Raw genomic sequence first — 19622 nt, 5'->3', positions numbered from 1 at the left:
TTTGAACCACAATGTACATGTCTTAGAGTCTACTTATTGGAAAATTACAGTCCCAGAATACTGCTGATGCAAATAAGCGTCAGTATACTAAGTTTAACAAGGCAACTCACAACAAAATACCTGATAATGATAAAGCAGAGCTAACAGTTATTTATAATGAAAAAGTACCAAGAGCAGCAATTGGAAATCACAACCAATTCAAGGCATCACTGATGATATGCTAATAAAGAAACCTTCTTGCAGACTTTGGAAATGTTAACTCTGTGCTCATATGTGACTTAGATTTTTCAGTAGCTACCCATTCATGCTTTTTGAATTTTGCACCATTGATGTATTAACTATTAAAAATAAATTTTTAAATTTAGAAAAGAGGAGATAAGAGAAGAAAATAGCCAGTGAGCCTACAGAGACTTGATTCTTGTCTTGTTTTCTTCTTTTAAAAAAAGATATAAGGGTTAAGTTTGATTTATTTATTGTTCTGATGCCTCTTCCCCCCTTCAAAACCATGGTCAATATTAAGTAGGAGATTCCAGAATCTAAAGGAAGACACTTGAATAAGACAGGGTAATAAAAGCAGGCCCAGGCCCTGGGATTCTGGGCTGAGGCAAAGACCTCAGTCCTGAAATACAATTTTCTGATAATCAGACCTATTTAAAACTTTTCAAGTGTTCCGTCTGATGTGTTTTCATACTATGTATATGTAAAATGTACAAAGGAGTGCTCTTAATAAGGGCACTTGTACATTTGCAGCTTCAATACATGGGAAAGAAAAGAAAAAGACAAAATTTGTACAGCAAAGCATGTTTACATGAATGCATCTCTCTTATTTCATCCTGCTTTAGTATCATTCAGAGACAAAGCAATTATTTATCTTGATTTGCTACCAGGAATTTAAAAGAGAGCAACAGAAACATGACACTCTTTAGTGTTTCCTAGTGAAAAATATTTCACTAATTACATAAAAAAGAATTGTATTCTTTCACATCAATTGACACAAGACAGTAGACTGCTTTTATATCTTAAAATGTTCATTATTCTTTCTTAGAGCAAAATACCCAAAGAATTATGTAGTATGTCTAAACCTTAGGGTTCTGAGTTACTGCAGACAGACAATATAGTAAGAAATGATGAAAAGGCTGAAAGGAATGTTTTAGACAGTATGGGAGGCCTAACTTTGGGTGGTGTGGTACAGATCAACATGAATTCCTCAAACTAGAGGTGGGTTTTGTGCAGTGGCCTAAAGTAGTGTCAAGGTAGTCACAGACTTCTGGAAAAAGGAACACAGGCTGGTATCTAACATTTGTGAAAATTCCATAAGGAAGATATAATATCAGCACAAACGATTATTTATCCCAAGGCCTTGGTCAATTTCAGGGTACAAGTGTTAAGTACCACAGCCCCACCACTGTCTCTGAAGGTATGCTCCTATATGGTAATGTGCAAATATTTTCCCCATGCTTCTCGTCCCCTAGTCACTGCCCACCCCCATCAGCTCCTTTCCTATTCCTCCAGGACCTGGCAGCCTGGCACAACTAGAGGTCTGCATTTCAAAGTTGGTTCACATTAGAGGAGATACAAGTAACCACAAGCTCTTCAGTAACCCACACAAGGAAACTGCTCGGCTTTGGTCTAAATGACTTACATTTTTCCTTGCCTGAATTAGCTGCTAATTGCATGTGGGTAGATTTAGCCAGAATGGTCTAAATGATCAATTAGAAGGCAAAGAGGAGTTCCTTTCTTTAAAGTTCAAGGGTCCCTGCTGAAGAGTCCTACTTCCCAAATGATGTTCATAGGGACCTGTGCCCAGCTCTCTGCAGTGCCTGAGTATATTGTACATTTGCCTAATGATAATGAATTGAGTACTTATTTTGCAGGAAATATAGGGCATTTCCATTACATGCAATCAAGCAAAAAGGCTGCAAAATGTGCCTCTCCATTAATTCTAAACAGAATCCTTCCCAAATGTCGCCCTGAAACCAGAGTACGAGGTTATTATAAATCTGAAGGAATTAAGAGTAATTTTCATTTGTGCAAAGGATTTGAGGGACATGACTCCTGCCACACACACACTATTAATTGGGTTAAATTCGATTTGCCAATTTCAGAATGAATCACTAAGCCCCGATGTAGCCTGCCCTAGCAGTGAGGTCAGTAGGTTCCTGTCTTTTTTGACTCAGATGTACACGTGTACCTGTGTGTGCATGTGCATATACACATGCACAACTTCAGAAAGTGAAGAGAAGGTGATGTAATCGGCTAATAATATGTTGTTCAAAGAGAAAGACCAGATGCCAATTTCTGGCAAGTCACTTAACCTCTGAGCCTCAATTTCCTCATCTGTAAAAGGGGATTATAATGCCCACTTCAATGGGAGTCATGAGAATTAATGGGCTTGAGTATAGCAGAGCCCTTAGGGTGGTGCCAGCACAGTTTACTGTGACATTAAGTGGTCACTAGGATCTTCATTTTCATCTCCTGGGGACTCTCTTTTGACTAAGCTGGATCCCAAGCCACACTGTGGGGAATCTGGACCAGACGCCAGCATGGGGACAACCTTCCCAGGTCATTGCTGGTTGGTCCCAGGGCCTGGGAGGTATGGGTCAGCCCACGGAGTTATTGGTCACTTCCTTCCTAATTTCAGTTCCCACTATCTCTGGGTTGTGGCTGGACCTGTGGGACAGCACAGAGCAAGAGATAGAAATAAGCAGGTTAAGATGATTTGGAAACTTCTGGGCAGTGGGGACCCAGGGTGGCCCCTCACTCCACATTCCGGTACTTGGTGAAGAGGTTGTATAGCACTCGCAGTGTGGATTTTAGGTCACAGTTGACAATGTCTGCAAAGAAAACAGAAAACACCAGTTGCTTCAGTGGGGCCATGTGTTCCAACAATGGCATCCACTGTCCCCTTCCACCCACCATTTATCCCCATGTGCCCAGCATGGTCCTGGGTTGACTCATGGCAACCAGGGGCAGGTGGGTGTTGAAGGAAGGGTGGTGGGGAGGTGCGGGAGGCAGCGAGGGGAGAGGTGCTGGGGCACAGGGTCTCACCTCTCACTAAAATACAGCAGACCCCAGAGCATACAGGATTTTCCCTAGAAATGGCATCTCCACATGCGAGGGGCGCTGGCCCTGACTCTGTTCCCTGAGTCTCACCTGTCCCTGGGACCCTCTTTTCTCTGCCTACAACCTTCACCACAGCCAACCATGGATGGAGAGAAGAGGGGCTACAGTGAGGACAAGGGGGTGAGTTAGGACTCAGGCTGCGCCTCCTTAACAAGGGAGGGCCTCAGAAGGGCACAGGAGCCCACCTGGCAGGGAAGGGGCCTGGCAGGAGTACTCAAAATGTGTCATCAGGGGACAGACAGCTTCAGAACAGAGCAAGGCAGAAGGGTTTGAGGCGCTAAAGGTAAGCTGGGAGTTGAAATGTATTTTCAGGAGTGTTCCACCATGTGTTCCTGGGCTTCTATGTGACATTTCTTTCCTTCTTTCCTTCTTGGAGGGAAGGTGATACCTGAATGAAGGCATAAAGCAATAGCAGCCTGCCAGGTAAAGTGGGCAAGGAACTCCAGGTGGGGGCTTTAGTGTGTCTTAATAAACCTAGCTATTCTGGAGAATTTCAAATAGATAAGTAGGGTTGGAGAGGTTGGTGTGTGGGGGCTGGATCCTGAAAGGTCTTGAATTTCCAATTATGGAGCTTGGATGACTTAACTGACACACTTGGTTTAGCTCCCCCCAGCCCCTGCCTTCTGTTTCCTGGTCACCACCTGCTCCGGCTGTTCCTCCCACCCTGTGCTGGCCCCCACCTCCTCCCCCCCCCATCGAGCTCCCCTCTCTGCTGTCATTCCTCTGCACTCACTCCATGAGAGAGCCATCCTTTGAAGGACTAAACATAAATAAAAAAGGAACTCCATCTACTATTTAGGAGTGCATATGTAGGTAATAAAATAAGAAAAAGCCCCCCCTCCCCGAAAAAAGCAAAACCCTCGTGACTATAAAAGTTGGGATAGTGGTTACCTCTAAGGAAAAGAGGCAGAAAGAGCGCAGGGCAAGTTGGAGGGAGCTCTTAGGAGCTGGCATTACTCTTTCTCGACCTGGGTGGTGGTTACCTGGTGGCTTGCTTGATATTCTGCCCACCTGTACATTTATGCTGTATGCACTTTTCTATATATGTGATAATTTTCAAAATAGAAATTATTTTACAAAATGTAACTATGCAGGAGATGAGGTGGGTAATGTAAGAAAAGATAATAAAGATGCTCTGGGATTCAAAGGTGGGAGAGATCTCACTGAGCCATTGGGAGAAAAAGGATTGGGGGGGAAGTCAGGACTCTAGCAATGTCCTGGTCATTAGGAACAGTGTTCCTTCAAGACTAGGCAGAGTGGAGACCAGTGGATCTGACAGGCTGGGCTGTGGTTACCCAGTCTCAGCCAGAGACTCTTGCAGCTGGGGCTGCCACAGCCAGGCATGCTCAGGCCCCAGGCTCTAGTCATTGCAAAGATGAACACTTACTAGGCCACAAGCCCAGGGCTCAGGGCTGGGGAACCTCCATAGTTTCCCCCCACCCCATTCCCTTTTCTTGCCTGCTCCCTCCCAGGCCATATCCTGGTTGAAGACCAACTCTGCTGTGCCCCAGCTGGGTCCGGACTCTTTCACCTTCAAAGCCAGCACTGGCTGGTGAGCCTTTCTCACGCTATGTCACCCTGACACTCTCATCTCCCTCTTCCACTTGTAAGGACCCTCGTGATTACGTTGGGACTACATGATAATCCAGGATAATCTATCTCAAGATCCTTAATTTAACCACATCTGCAAAGTCGCTTTTCCCACGTAAGGTAACATGTGTACAGGTTCTGAGAATTAGGATGTAGACATTTGGGGGAGGGGTGGTTGTCATTTTGCCTACCACATAGGGCCTTACAAATCTTCAACTACATTAGATAAGGACAAACTGTTTTCCAAATGGTTGTATCAAATCATGTTCACACCAGTAGTTTCTGTTGCTCCACATCCTTGCTAACACTTGGTTATTATCAGTTTTAATATTTGCCACGTTGGCTTCTGTAAACTATCTCCTAGAGGAATGGGGAAGGGGAGCTGAACACTTTCCATATTACCAGCCACTGACCAAATCCTTCCCCAAGTGAATTGGTCACCTGGAACTAAGCTGCCATCACCTGCCTGCTTTTCCAACATTGCTTACCGTAATCTGATCCTAGCTATTAGACTCCTTATATTTTAGATATTCCATTAGCCAGCTAGCTGTCTACAGACTTCAATCTTGCCTAGCACTAGATTTCTTCTGAATCCCCACCTGCCTGTTATGCTGGGGTCTTATCCATATTTGATGATGAGTCTACTGGAGTGGTGATAACAGGGTAGGCAGGAGCATTTGAAGATATGTGGTGTGTTGTCCTGGAAAAAAAGCCACCATCTTCATGCCAATATTTCAATTGCTGCATAGGTCATGAATTTGATGCTAACCCTTGGCTCAAACTAGTTGGGATACTAAAAGGTTATGAAGCCTGGAGAGCAAAAGTCATCCGAGATGCAAACCCAAAGTTTCCAGGGAATGTCAAGGTATAACAGAGCTTTGAGTGTCAAGCCACATGGCAGAGAATGCATTTTCCTAACCTTAAAAACATTTTGCCATGAAAAATACCTCCACCACAGCCTATCTGATTTTCAAAAACCCTCAAAGAATTACCCACATTGTCATCTTTTGTAAAGTCTCCAGCATTTACTACTGAATCTCACTTTCTAGGCAGAAGCACAGAAAGCAGAGGGAAGGCTGGGATACACCTCTCACAAAGTACAAGTTCCCAGAATACCATTTCAATTCTCCTTTATGCACTGGAAATTTTCAGCATGGGCGTGATGCTCAGTGTAACAACAAAATAAAACAGATGTGTTTTTCCATTCACATTGGTCAAGAAGTTTCGTATTAAGCAGCTCAATAATTGCACAAGAACTGTCATCTATATGCTGAAACCTTCCTATAGATTGATTGATATTGGGAAAATGATCCATCCTGAGGGAAATAAATGCCTGAAAACTAAAAAATCAGAAGTACTTCCAGTCTGTAACCAGGAAGTTTCATATGAAGCAGTTCAAGAAAATGGAAGTAGAAGCAATGGCCAGAACTTTCCCACAGTCTTTCTCCTACCTAGGGGCAGCTGCTCATCATCTGACCACAGGGCGCTGAGTCCATTCCTGATGGCAGTAGGATGGCTAGAGTGGCCTTGCCAGGGAGAGAGCCCCAGGGGACACCAGCCTGCTAGAGGTCCTACCCTAGAGGTGACCAGGGGCTTAGGACAATGTGGTAATAAATGAGAATAAGGATTGGCCTTTGTTGGCTAGACCTGTTAGTTACTGAGGTTTGGAATGAGTCATGAGACAGGGTCTGCATTCCCCAGGTGGGACTTTTGCTCAGGCTGTTCTTCTGTCTGGGATGCTCTCCCCTCCATCCTAATCTCCACACACCAACACCTTACATGTTCCCTATGGTTCAGCCCAACTGTCACCATCTCCCTCAAACTGTTCCTCACCCCAGACACAGGTGTTGCCACCTCCTCAATCTTCATGGCCTCTTAATTTTACTTCTACAATTGCAGTTATCATGACTGTTGTATTTTGGTGACTAGGGACATCTTTTCTCTTCCCTGGTTGACTGCAAGTGCCCTGAGGCCAGGGCGGTCTCACCCCTCTTGGTATATCATGATCTACAGGGTCTCAGGGTCATTAGACCAGTGTGTGACCCCCTGTGGGTGGAGGTTTGGGCGGAGGAGGTCGGTGTAGAGGCAGCAGTGGGGCATGAAAGTACACGATCCTCACTTGTCCCCATGCCTTTCAACGACTAGGAAAGTGCAAGCAAAAGGGCCCATGAATGGCATTCTCAGTGTCCCAATTCCACAAAAGCAGAAATTAGTGGCAACAACTCAATGGAACAGCACTGGTAAATGGGAATAGTTCAGTCGGTAAGTGGCAGCCGTGCCTCCTGTGCTCACAAATGCACATACTGGCTCTAAGTGTTAGCATGTGAGGGCTGGAACATTTTGCTCCCTAGTCTTATATTTGCAACCCACAAATCAAGCCTCATCAAGCCCTGACCTCACGCACAGGCAGAGCAGCTGGAGCTCCCCAGGTGTCAGGACAGGTGAGGCAATTATGCTCAGTGCAGAGCTGTCCATGCTGCACCTTCACACCGCCTGGTGGGACACAGCTCTTTGGCAGGTCAGATCCCTGCAGGAATAGAGGAACCTGGAAATTGGGCACAGGGCAGGTCCTGCAGGAGCTCCTCTGCTCAAACCCTGGTCCCTGCGATCTCCTGCATGGGCTTTCAAATTCTTTTCCTTCCCCCTGGCTGTGTGCTTTGCAGCTCACAAAGAGTCTCCAGGACTGAGCAGTTGCACCCAGTCCCATCTTCCCTGGCAAACAGCAAAAACAGTTATAGAAAAGAAAACTCTTCCTTCTGCTACAAAATCTGAGCCTTTCCCTGTGCCCTGAACACTCGTGTACAGGGAGAAAGTCTCACTCTGTTGTCACAAACCAGAGATGAGCAAAGTACCTTCTGGCCGTGGTTTTGGCTTTTCCAATCCTCCGTCTTGCATGAGTTCAAAGGCAAAGGAGACGTTCAAGACCTGGCGAGAGAGACGCAGTGCGTATGTCATTGCACACTCATTCCTAGACCCCTGGGGGCCCTGGGACCTGCCCCTGGAAAGTGAAGGAGCACCATGGCTACCATGATGGGCAGGCCATGTGGAGGATGGGCTTGCCGATCCCAGCCTACTGTTGGAGGAGTGCTTCTGGGGAATTCAAAGTCCTCTTCCTGTCCCACCATGTTTCTGTGCCAACTTCCAGGACTTCAAACTCGGGGACATCAGTGCACACATTTGCGAGGCTCAGATGGCAAGGCATGTCCAAGAGGCAGACAGGGTTTCTGCTCTGGACCAAATGCCTCCGGGATAGGAAGCAGGTTGTGGGGCTGCCTAAGAGAGGCCACCAGAACGTGGCTGGGTGTGGGCCTCAGGTCTGACCAGCCTCATAGCACCTTCCCCGTGACCTCTGGGGAGAGATGAGAGTGGGCTGTGGCAGTGGCAGGAGCACATGACTGGGGACGAGGGCCAGGCTGCAAGGGAGGGAAAGGACTATTTAGGACACTCAAGTGATCTGCAGGTAGCTCCTTCCCAGCTCAGCTGCTCATCAGAAGGGCCCCCCTGCCAACCACTGAATACCCCGAGCAGAGGGGAGGCCTCTGCCTTTTTCCTGGATAGCCCCAGTGCAGGTGTGGGCAGCTGAGTCAGGTGATGTGGGCTAGGGCATCCCTTGATGTCCCTTCCCCTTACCTTCTGTTCAAAGCTGTCTGGGGTCAGGAAGAAGCTGTGCAGGGGCACAAAGTATCCCTCCAGGAGCCCCATGAGCAGCACCAGGTACACTCCATCTGCGAACTGGAGAGAGACAGCCAGGTGAAGCCACTGGCCCCTGAGCCTCCTAGCCAAGCCCCCTCCAGGGGGCTCATCAGCATCTATGTCATCCCACCCAAAGGCTGCCTCCCCAGGCCCTGGTGGTGGTGAGTGGCAGTGGCCCGAGGCGGCAGGTCTGCTTTGCAGCAGGCCTTCTCCAGTCTCGCTGGCCGAACACAGCAGCCACACAGTCCAGATCTCAGTTGATCCAGCATTTAGTGAGCATAGACTGTGCACCAACTCCTGATCTGGGCGTGAGGGGCCAGAGTTGGGCCAACCGAGGCTCCTGTCCTTGAGGAGCTCACAGTCACGTGGGGAGACTGATGTGGAGGCAGCACAACAGCCGCTCTGAGTCAGATTGAGAAAGGTCACCCACTCCTGGCAGGCACCCGAGAAGTCTTCTGGAGGGGCTGAGGGATGAGCAGGAGTTAGCTAGGGCGGGGCGGAGGGAGGAGGGAAAGCTGAGATCCAAGGCGAGTGGCATGAAGCCACTGGGGTAACTTGTGCTTTTTGGACAGAGAAAAAACCCCAGCAGCAGACAGGCCTGTGCATTCTCCTTTCTCACATCTCACTTCGTTATTGCTTGAGAGGCAGCAAGGTGTAGCTGTAACGAATATGGGTTCTGCAGCCAGGCCTCCTGGGTCCAAATCCCAGCTCTGGTACTTCCTAACTGTGTGACTTGGGCAAGCTACATAACTTCTCTGTGCCTCATTTTCCTCATCTGTAAAATGCGGATGATAACAGCATATATATATATATGTATAGTATCTACTTCATAGTGTTATCATGAGGATTAAACTGGTTAATTTGTGTAAAGTGCCTCTAAACCGCCTGGCATATAGTCAGCACTTAATAAATATTAACTATTGCTGTTACTGTCTGGGAAAACAACAAAGCAATCAGGACATGCCTTACTGGCTCTTGTTGGCAAGGCAGTACTATGTCCTGCAGGCCATGGCCAGAGGCTTAGAGTCTGGTCCTGGACAGTTGAAGCCAGACGGGTTGGGGAACCTGGCCCAAGGGACAAGATACTCCTAGGCTAAGTGCAGAGGCTGCAGGTCTCCTGCTCAAGGGAGGGTGAGATGAGCCTGCGCTGGGCAATCAGGGCAGGACTGTGGAGGCAGTGGGGGGCTTGGGATGAGTGGGATTTGGAAGTAAGTGTTCCAGGTATGGAGCATGGCCTGAGCACAGTCCATCCACAGGGGTCAGATGCATATCTGATATTCTAGAACACTTTCAAAGGAGGCTGGGCCATCAAATGTTTGTGGGCATAAACAACAGTTGCTGGAGTTTGCAAAAGGCCAGATTTCTTGGAATCACCTTGGAGACCTTAAAAGAACTAGACTGAATTGCCTGGAGTGTGGGCTGGGCCCAGAGTCTGCTCAGAGAGCTTTGCTGGGCATAAGCTCAGCCTTCCTTAAGGGCATAAGACCTCGAGCATGGGCTTGACCTAGGGGCAGTTTCTCCCTGCTTCCATCCATTGGCCTTCAACTTGGGTGAGTAGGGCCTGAGCATGACTCATCCCATGCCACCGGGGTGGACAAGAGAGAGCAGACTGTGTCAAAATCAAGGCCCTCCTGGTGGCAGCTGGGCCTCATCCTGGCTGTGCCTGGAATGAGTTGAGAATAAAAGAATCTAATCTATGAACTCGGGGGGACCTGGGTTAGGGGTACTTAGAGCTCTGAGTGCCAGACTGCTCCCCACCCCTGCTGGCTGGTTCTGCTGACTTGGTGGGAATAGAGGGTACACACAAGTGCTGGGCGCTGACTCCCTTTCATAGCGCTCCTTGCCCTTGGAAACTGAAGTGAAACTCCAAGCCCATTCTAGCCCACTAGAGGAAACATCACTTTTCCAGAGCATTCCTTATTTCCCAAAAGAGTATATGAAGTTCATTCCACAGAGTCTAGACACACTCAGGTAGAGCTCAGAAACAGATCAGGCAATTGCCTTTAAAAATAATGGGAGGGGCCGGCCCTGTAGCTCACTTGGGAAAGTGCGGCGCTGGCGCCGAGGCCGCGGTTTGGATCCTATATAGGGATGGCTGGTGTGTTCACTGGCTGAGCGTGGTGTGGGCCACACCGTGCTGAGGGTTGCGATCCCCTTACCCGTCAGAAAAAAAAAAAAAAAAAAAAAAATGGAGGTGCCCACATGCTCGAAAGAAAACCACACTGCTGAAATTCACCAAGAATGAAAGGATGTTGGGAAACAGGATACACTACATAGTCTCAAAGTATCTCCCTGATAAAGATTAGTTTTTAAGTATAAAGGGAAGAAAAAGAACTTTATAGTAGGGATATCTGGTTAAGGAAACCACTTTAACCAAGTGGTCCAAGTTGTCACCAGGAATGGGGCTAATAGACACAACTGCCTCCTAATGGGACATGCTGGGAAGAACCCCGTGCTACTCAGGGGGAAATGCACAACCCAAATCTAATCACGAGGGGGAAAAATTGAGGGACATTCTATAAACCAATTGGCCTGAACTCTTCAAAAATGTCAGTGTCATGCCAAGAAAGGCCAAGGGGTTCTATATTAAAAAGAGACTAAGGAGACACAACAAATAAATGCAGCATGTGGGGATATTGGGAAAACTGGCAAAATCTGACTGTCGTGTGTTTTTCCCAACAACATGACATCACCATTTTAGTGGGTCAGAAGCAGTCAAAAATCAGCAATTTCAAATGATTCAAGCTAAATAGATCCATGTACTGTATCAATGTTAACCTCGCCTGCATCTGATAATCATATTGTAGTTATCTAAGAAAATGTATTTGTTCCTAAGAGACATAGGCTGAAGTATTTAGGGGTGGAGAGAGGGTGAGAGAGTAAAAAAAAAAAAAAAGGCCAAATGTTAACAGTTGGTTTATCTAGGTAAAGAGCACATGGGTATCCATTTTTGCAATTTTTTCAGAATAAAAAGTTGGAAAAAATCTGCAAAGAAATTCCATCCAGTTCATCCCATCTGAGTGGAATAGATTCCCAAGCCCTCACCCCCTGGGTCCGTGGGGAAAGCCCTCCTGGCGAGGTGGGGTGTGGCAGTTGGAATGGTGGCCATCCCCCCACCTGGGGCTCGGGGCTGTTACCCACCTGGGTTTCTAGTTCTGTGACCTCCAGGTTCAGTTTATTCAAATGCTTGTTCACAAAAGTGATGAGTGTCTAAAAGAGAAGCACAAGTGGGCACTGAGAAGGTGACCCACCAGTGCCAGACCGTGTGACTGCCCCGTGAGGACGAGGATTGGGGTGAAAACACCAAGAGCGCGGGCCTGGGATCACTGGTCTGGCTAAGTGAGGACAAGCAGCCCCGTGCTCTTCCTGCAGAGGTCCTGAGTCCGCAGGGAGAGCCACAGGCTCTGGGCCTTGGAGGACTGTGAAAGGAACAGGGAGGTCCTGAGAGGCAGAATGGTAGGGGGGTGTCTGAGCCCAGGGTTGGGGGGGCCGAAAGGAAGTCAGAAAGAGGGCTAGAGATGAAATGGCCCAACTAGGTTCGGCCTTCCAGTCCCTTCTTCGGTGCATCTGCCTGAGCACAGGGAAGGCGAGGGTCAGTGGGGATGGAAAGATAGGGACCAGATGAGGCATCCAGTGAGGAAGACGGGTAGAAGATGTCTCTGTGTTTGCAGAGAGCCAGTGAGGACCCTGGTGTTGGCAGGGAGCTTGCAAGCTGCAGGTGGGCACCTGGCGCTCAGCTGCACCCGCTCCTTGCCTCCCTCCCAGCAGTCCTTGCCCACCTTTTTCACCACGTTGAGCTTGTCTGGTGCATGGTCGAACAAGGTGTCGAAGGCATCACGTTCTGAAAAAGAAAAATGTAACGTGGAGCACAAGAGCTGATTCCTGGCGGGGAAGCCCACCCCAAACTCCATAGCCACGAACCTTTAAAGGCCACATGGGCAGCTACCGACGGGAATACTTTGGGGCACGGATTGTGCTGGGAACTCTGGAACCAGCGCTGGGTTTGGGTTGGCTCTCACCCTAGGGGCAGTTGCGTGTGTGCGTGTGTGTGTTGGTATGTGTCTGTATGTCCATGCATGTGTACACCTGTCAATCCTTTATTGGGCTGGAGAGGGGATGGGGCTCTGTTGGGCGATTTGGATTAGTCATTTCATCTGGATTAGTGATTTCTTTTCACTATTTATATTCCATTTTCTGATTAAGTCATGGTTCTGAAATGTTTCTGAAGGTTTTGTGGAGGTTTGTTATCAAATCATTTCACCTCCTACCTTTTAAAAATAGGACACCCAAAACAAATGTCCTGGTAGAGGGCATGGATAAGAGGATTGGGAGCTGGGATAGAATATGGGCTCCTCCTCTTGAATAATCTGCATCCCCTCGATGCTTTGTGCCTCGGTTTCCTCTTCTATGAAATGTCATTTGAAAAATGAGCCTCCCCCAGCCTTGTCAGAGGATGAAAGGCAAGAATGTTCGTGCACATGCTCTGTAAGCTCTGATGTGCTCTACTGATGTGAGTTGTTTTCAGCGTGATTGAAATATTTCAAAACATCACTCATAGCAAATATCAGAATCATAGAAAATAGCTAAATCATGCTCCCTGCTGGGTCGGGAGGGCTTGTGACCCCAAGGCCTGACTTTTCCTACTCTTGCGCCGACGAGTAAATCTGAGGCTACCAGAAAGGCGATCAGTGATCTCTGACATTCATGGACTTTATAAATGAACACAAGTTCTGGGAAATGGGAAAGGTAGGAGCTGCAATGAGAGAAGGGGAAGAAGACAGACTCCAGAAGGGCTGGACACAGAGGGAAAAGGGGTCAGTCCCAAGTGTGTTCATACACCTGTTCCTTTACTTCCACAACATGCTAACAGCAAAACTGCCCATCCAGAAACCCAGGCAAAGTCAATGGCCTGATTACATTGAAGATGACTGTGCAGATGTAGTTGGTTTTCTTCTTCCCACCAGTTAGCTGTCCTTCCCTACCCACCCGGCTGTGTCAGCAGGCTGGTGCAGACACATCCAGGCAGCAAGCTGAGTGCCTGCAGAATTCACTAGAGCCCACTGCAGTTGCCAGTGCCAGAGGACAATCTTATGCAACTCACCATGCCTTCCAGAAAGAGCCCTGTAGGGAAAGGAGAAAGAAAACAGTGTGACTCTTCTCTTGACCCTTTATGATGGGCCAGTCCTCTAAGAGGACCCTCCATCACTGCTGGAACCTCCCCGTCCCCCGTCACCTGCCCCTGCCACACCACTGCCTCCCACCACCCTGTGCCCAGAGCTCAAAAAGCCGCCTTCTGTTGGCATTTTATTATGCACTGTCTCCAATTATTGAGACTTTACCACACTGCCACCTATTTTTTCCCTCTGCTACACAGATATGCTGGCATTAGCACAAAGCCTGGTATGGTGATGCTTAAAGGAAAATTTCTTGCCTTAAATAAAAACATATTGTTGCTTGCAGTTAAGGAAGAGTATTTGACTTGGGGGCTGAAGATTCTCAACGAGAGACTTTTAGGATTCTTATGAGCAGAGCTCAAGCAATCCCCCATGTGGAATGTCACTGCCCAGGTGCTGTGGGCAACTGCCTGGGGAGCTCAGCTTTGTCTCTCTCTTAATCCTGGATGCCCACCAAGCTGCACCTGCCATTGACTCAGGATAGGTTTTCTCAAAGACGGCAGGAAATGGAACCACACCCATAGCAGAGAAGCAGCAAAGTGTTAAGAGCACAAATGTTAGAAACAGATCACTTAAGTTTAAATCTCACTGAGCCATTTTTTTTTGCTGTGTGACCTTGGGGTAAGCTATTCAACCTCTATGAGTTTTAGGTCCCATATCTCTAAAATGTGGATAATAACGGTAAATACCTCGATGGGATGTTGTGAACATTAAATGATTTAACACGTAGAAAGATAAGCATAATTCCTAGTATACAATACTAGGACTGCTCAAAACATTGTTTTCTCAATACTTTTTTGGTTCTCATTATGATTCTTATTATATTGGTTTATCCACCTGTACACCTATCACCCACTAAACGACCACTTGCAGGTAGTGTGCTGGAAAGAATAAGGAACTTGGAGTTAACTGTTGGATAGACCAAGGATACAGTTTCCATCACCCTTGAGCTGTGGGGTTTCAGGGGGTACAATCATTGCTTCAAGTGTTTATTATGAACATCAATAGATATGAAAGTGCTTCATAAATTGTATTCTTCATAAATTGTTGTTATTAGGAGGCTGCATCTATGTTTATGTCTTTGAGGCAGAGAGAGAGAGAGACCATAGAAAGCTTCACATATGGCTGATTGTTCTAGAATCTGAAACTTCATACTTCCTAATTCTGGAGTTTCTCCCAGGCTGTACTCCTCCCTGGTCTGTCTTCCTCTTTTCCAGAAGGTGAAATAGTGGGCGTAGATAAGCCCAGCACGGGGTGGGGGAGGCGTGTGGCAGGACAGTGGGGAATCTGCTCCTTCCCGGCAGGCCTGACCCAGGGCAGCTGATCCTCCACCCTCACAGAAGCAAGGCCAAGAGTCAGTGTGCACAGTAGATCAGCTGATCCTTTGGCTACCAAGATTGGCCCCCGGTGTGACCTGCAGACTGCCTGATAGGGTCTCCATAGGCCATAAACTGGGCATCTTGGGAAGGGCCACTCTACATCCTGCCCTCTCCCCTTGGCCTGAAAAGACCACCCCCCAAACCCTTTTTAAGGCTCAGGCATGGTGTGATCCAGCCAGCCAGTGCCCTGGACTCCCTCAGCCATGACTGGGAGAGGGAGGGAGCTTCCTAGAGACTGGACGGGGCTTGGAAGGTGTGGGTGGGCTGGGAAGGGGAGAATGGCATGGCTGTGACCCCGCTGAATCCTCACCACCTCTCTGGTTAGGAAAACGCTCCCCACTGCAGAGATGAAGGAACTGAGGTTGGAGAGGCTGGGACTCAGCTGGTGAGTAAGTGGCAGAGCCTGGATGCAAACTCAAGTCTGGCTGGCCTAGAGGTGCCTGCTCTTTCCACTAGGCATCTCGTGGTCAAAGGGACAGAGAGAAAAGGTGGGGAGCAGGGAACACTGAAAGCCAACTTTGCCTGGCTTTGCCTGGGGCCAGGGCTCAGGCCTGCCTGGAGACCTCAAACCCCCATGCACCAGCCTGCTCTTCCTGCTTCAGAACAAAACTCCTGTTCTCCATGGCAAACCTTTGCTATGCTCTGATATCCCAGTTTCTAAAAACACACAGAAAACAAAACCAAACAAAACCAAAAGACAGCTCTAAGGTAGAGAAGGGCTTTCTGGGTCATGGCACGTGACCAACAAAATCAGATTTGGAAAAGAAGAAAAATGTCCTAAAGGTTAATGATTTAAATTCAACCCCATGTTTATGGCATGGCAATTTCATACTGGTTGGCTTTTTTGGGGCATACTTTTTCCTGGAGTGCCACAAAATTAGAATTTTTCAATCACTACTAATTCCCTCTCCCCACTTCCCCACCCAAGTCTCTACCTTAAGCATTGAGAGGCATGTTTTGAGTGCATGGAAAAGGCTAAACTATAATCATTGGCTGAAGTCTAATCCCTCCTGCAATCCCAATAAATGCAAACTAAATATCAGCAAATGGATGAATTTCGGAGAAACATCTGTGTTCCATTACAGAATCGCTGGCAACAATGGTGTTGACATACTCTGTGTTACCAGTTATTTCCTCTTGGATTTGCCGAGACTGGAGGATTCCTTCTCGTTTCTGAAAAGGGGGTGGGGACAGGGGTTGGGAGGAAAAGAGAAAAATATGCTTTAGAAAAATACAGACAAACTGATGAGCATTCCTGATATTGAGAAAGTTACTGGTGTTTACGAAATGCACTCAGAGACGAGATAATGCTAGTGTGAAAAACAGCCCTAATTTTCTGGGACTGGACTGTACCATTAGGACGTAAGTGCAATTAGTGTTTAGTCCAAACAAGTAGGCTGTTTCTTGGATGGTGAATCTTTCCTTTCTTTATTGGAAGACATTCTGCTTGGAAGCAAACTGTTTGCCTCCCGGAGTAATCCACAGTAAACCAAATGGAAACGAAGGCCACAGTGTGTCTGCCATCCAGCTGGGGCCACAGAGGGAAGCTGAGAAACACATTTAACTGGGGGGCTGGGTGGAGCAACTGAGGCCAGCTTGGGGATTCAGACAGAGACAGAGGGCTTTGTTGTTTTTGGTTTTTTAACTGATAATATGGGAGCTTTTAAATTAGTATGATCCTCACTCAGGTAACTAGCTCACTCTCTGAGAAAAGGTTAAGCACTTTGGAGTCTCGCCCATGCAGCCATCCATCCGTCCGTCCATCCGTCTGTCATCCATCCACCCCTCTCCCTTAATTCATCCTCTTTCTTCCTTATTTCATCAGTGCCTTCTATGTACAAGACACTGAGCTGGAGTTAGGACAGACACTCTGGAGCATAGGACATGGTTTCTGGCCTTGAGAACTTAGAGTAAAATGGGGGAGATAAAGCCGGTATGTGAAAATGGCTTCCCCAAAACTGTCCTGGTTTATGCCTCATGTCCCAGTTTAATTATTAATAGGATCTCCTTCCACTCTCAAAAATGTCATGGATAATAAATTACGTGGCCACCCCATGCAGAGAGGAGGTGCTGGATGCAGGACAGGAGCAAGCACTTTCAGCTGGGGTGGTCGGGGATTCCTTCCAAGGGGAGGGGGTCTTGGAGCTGGTACTTCAAGGCCAGATAGGATTTGGCAGGGCACCAATGGGAGGTCATTCCAGTGGGAGGGACGGCTCCAACCAAAAGGCAGAGTCAGGACTGCACAGATGTGTTCAGGAGGCTGCTTGGAGGGAGGGTGGCTGCCATTAGTCGGGGGCACCTCTGAGTGCCAGGCTGGAGAGTTTAAACCTCACTTGTGGGCATGGGAGCCAGTGAAGGAGTGTCAGGGTTCAGGATCACTTTCTCTTTTTTTGGTGACTTGACTGACCAGTACAGGGTTCCAAACCATTGACCCTGGTGTTACAAGGCTGTGCTCTAACCAACAGAGCTACCTGGCCGGCCTCAGGAAGACTTTCTGATGGGCGTGAGGAGGGAGATTCATTCTATCAGGTCCCTGTACAGCCAGCACCAGACTCATGGAGGACGGTCTGGACAAGGCCAGTGGCTGACAGAGTGAATTCATCTTCCCAAAGGCTGAGAGGAGTGTCAGGAAGAAGCCTCTGTCAAGATGCCTTCTTGAGCCCCCTGCCAAAACTTCCAGAAATCTCCCTTCACATTCCCAACAGCCACAGAAACTAGCATCCTTGCAAAATACTTTGACAGAAGGCGAGGTAGGGCTGGATAAGGCCGAGTCTATCTGGATTAGAGGAAGGAGAATGGACTATCAAAGCAAAGAAGAAGGCAAAGAAAATAAATAAATGAAGCTATCTTAAGGGGACCAGTTGAAGATAAAGTTTCCAAATTCAGTTTTGACACGTGTAAAATTTTCACATGGGGACTAATGGAATCTGTATCCTTCTCTTGTGAGCCTCCTGACAGACATAAAACCTCATCTTCAACTTCATGCAGAATTAAATGCTTTTATTGAATGGAGAAGAAATCTGGGTTAAATAACCCCGCACACAGACAGCATCCCGATTCACCTCCATCCGTTATTCGCTCCCTGAAGAGTTCTCTCTGTAGTTCAGTCAGTGACTCTGCTAATCCCAAGTCCTGCTTCTGTGCCTGTTCAACCCGATAAAGCAAAACACTCCAGAAAACCTGACACGCGTTCATGCTATTTTCTGTAACGTGTCCTCTTTTCTCCCTCATGCTAACAAAACTGCCTACAGGAGAAATTAAACCAACAGCAGCCTCCTGATGGCCTATAATTGAACTCAAAATAAGGCATGAGTTGCAGGCTTCCAAACAGAAGCCCCTCTCTCCTGCTCAAATCTTCAATTGTAGTTTTTTTTGGTCTGTTGTAATTCCAACAGGCGTATTTTATTATTACTATTAGAGAGCTCTTTATTCGAGCTGGTAAGAAAAATACTAAGATGTTCAGTAAATTAATGGGCAAAGAATTGGAATGGACTGTCACAAAAGAGGTCACACAAAAGGGAAATTTGCATAGAAGTATTTCCACCAGCAATAGAAGAGCTATAAATGAATATAACGGCAGTATGTTTACTCAAGAAAAAAAATTTTCAACGTTAGTGATATGTGGTCACTGAAGTGCTCTTTCATGAACTGCTCCAGAAATCATGATTTTTCAAAAATAGACTTTATTTCTTAGAGCAGTATTAGGTTCACAGCAAAACTGAGATTTCCCATAAGCCCCCTGCTCCCATACACGCAAAGCTGCCCCCATTATCAATATACCGCACCTCATGGCACACTTTTTAGAACCGATGAACCTACACTGACACATCATTACCACCCAAAGCCCACAGTTTACATTAGGGTTCATTCCTGATGCTGTACATTCTATGGGTTTTGACAAATGTATCCACCACTGCAGTATTGTATAGAATAGTTTTACCATCCTAAAAACCCTTTGTACTCCACCTAGTCATCTCTCCCTTTCTAATCCTAGTTTTAAAAAACATAACAAAATGAATTCACACATTATTGACAGGGAAAATCAACACAATGGATATGGCACGTATTCATTAGGAAGATGCTTGTACCAGGATGCCCTGGGCTGGCCACATGTCCGCAGCATACATTAAGTGATTAGCAGCATGCTTGCTACAGGTGAAGAGCTCAGTAAATGAGGACAGTTAGTACCTTTTGGTAGCTGCACCGAGTGTCTGAGCCACACATGTTCACATTGTCTGTGGGCTTCTGTCCTCTCTGCTTCTTACTTGCAGTCCTGTTCCTGGCAGGCAGGGCCAAGGTTTCATATTCCTATTATACCCTCTTGATGCTTAGCAGAGTTAAGTACCCAGAAGGTGTGGGAGACATACTTTTTCATTAGGGCATGACTGAGCAGTTGATTAGGAGCCCTGTCCATGTCCTCCTCCCCTCATGTTAACATCGAATCCCTGAAAGCTCAGCTCAAAGTCCTCTTGTCCTGGAGACTGGCCTGGCCTGATCAGGCAATGTTTACTAGCCCTCAGGGCTTTTCCTCACCAAGGGATGGCACAGCTGCCATATCTTCTCTGTTCCAGAACCCTGGATGACCCTGGATATCCAGGGAGCTGCTCATGTGTGGGGCTCTCCCTTGCTGCATGTTCATTTGGAAAAGAACAGAAACAAGCAA

The 19622-nt window shown here is 47.3% G+C and overlaps 1 protein-coding gene across 3 annotated transcripts in view; it reads right to left on the bottom strand.

The window, feature by feature from the left end:
• Positions 1-449: 449 nt before the first annotated feature.
• The window catches only part of PARVA (parvin alpha), a 153291-nt gene continuing 134118 nt past the window's right edge, over positions 450-19622 (bottom strand). For 2 of the 3 annotated variants that reach the window (XM_063092673.1, XM_063092674.1), the window contains exons 7-13: positions 16074-16132; positions 13508-13527; positions 12186-12247; positions 11548-11616; positions 8344-8445; positions 7566-7638; positions 450-2834 (exon numbers count right to left, since the gene is read on the bottom strand). In XM_063092673.1, the coding sequence (XP_062948743.1) occupies positions 2758-2834; positions 7566-7638; positions 8344-8445; positions 11548-11616; positions 12186-12247; positions 13508-13527; positions 16074-16132 (462 nt within the window). In that variant the 3' untranslated portion in view covers positions 450-2757. The remainder of the gene's footprint in view (positions 2835-7565; positions 7639-8343; positions 8446-11547; positions 11617-12185; positions 12248-13507; positions 13528-16073; positions 16133-19622) is intronic. The other variant, XM_063092676.1, reaches the window with a different exon arrangement.

Source organism: Cynocephalus volans, chromosome 4 (genome assembly GCF_027409185.1).
Source record: "Cynocephalus volans isolate mCynVol1 chromosome 4, mCynVol1.pri, whole genome shotgun sequence".
Lineage (NCBI taxonomy): Eukaryota > Metazoa > Chordata > Mammalia > Dermoptera > Cynocephalidae > Cynocephalus > Cynocephalus volans.
The sequence above is the reverse complement of the archived record's forward strand: the minus strand, read 5'-3'. Positions and strand labels throughout refer to the sequence as shown.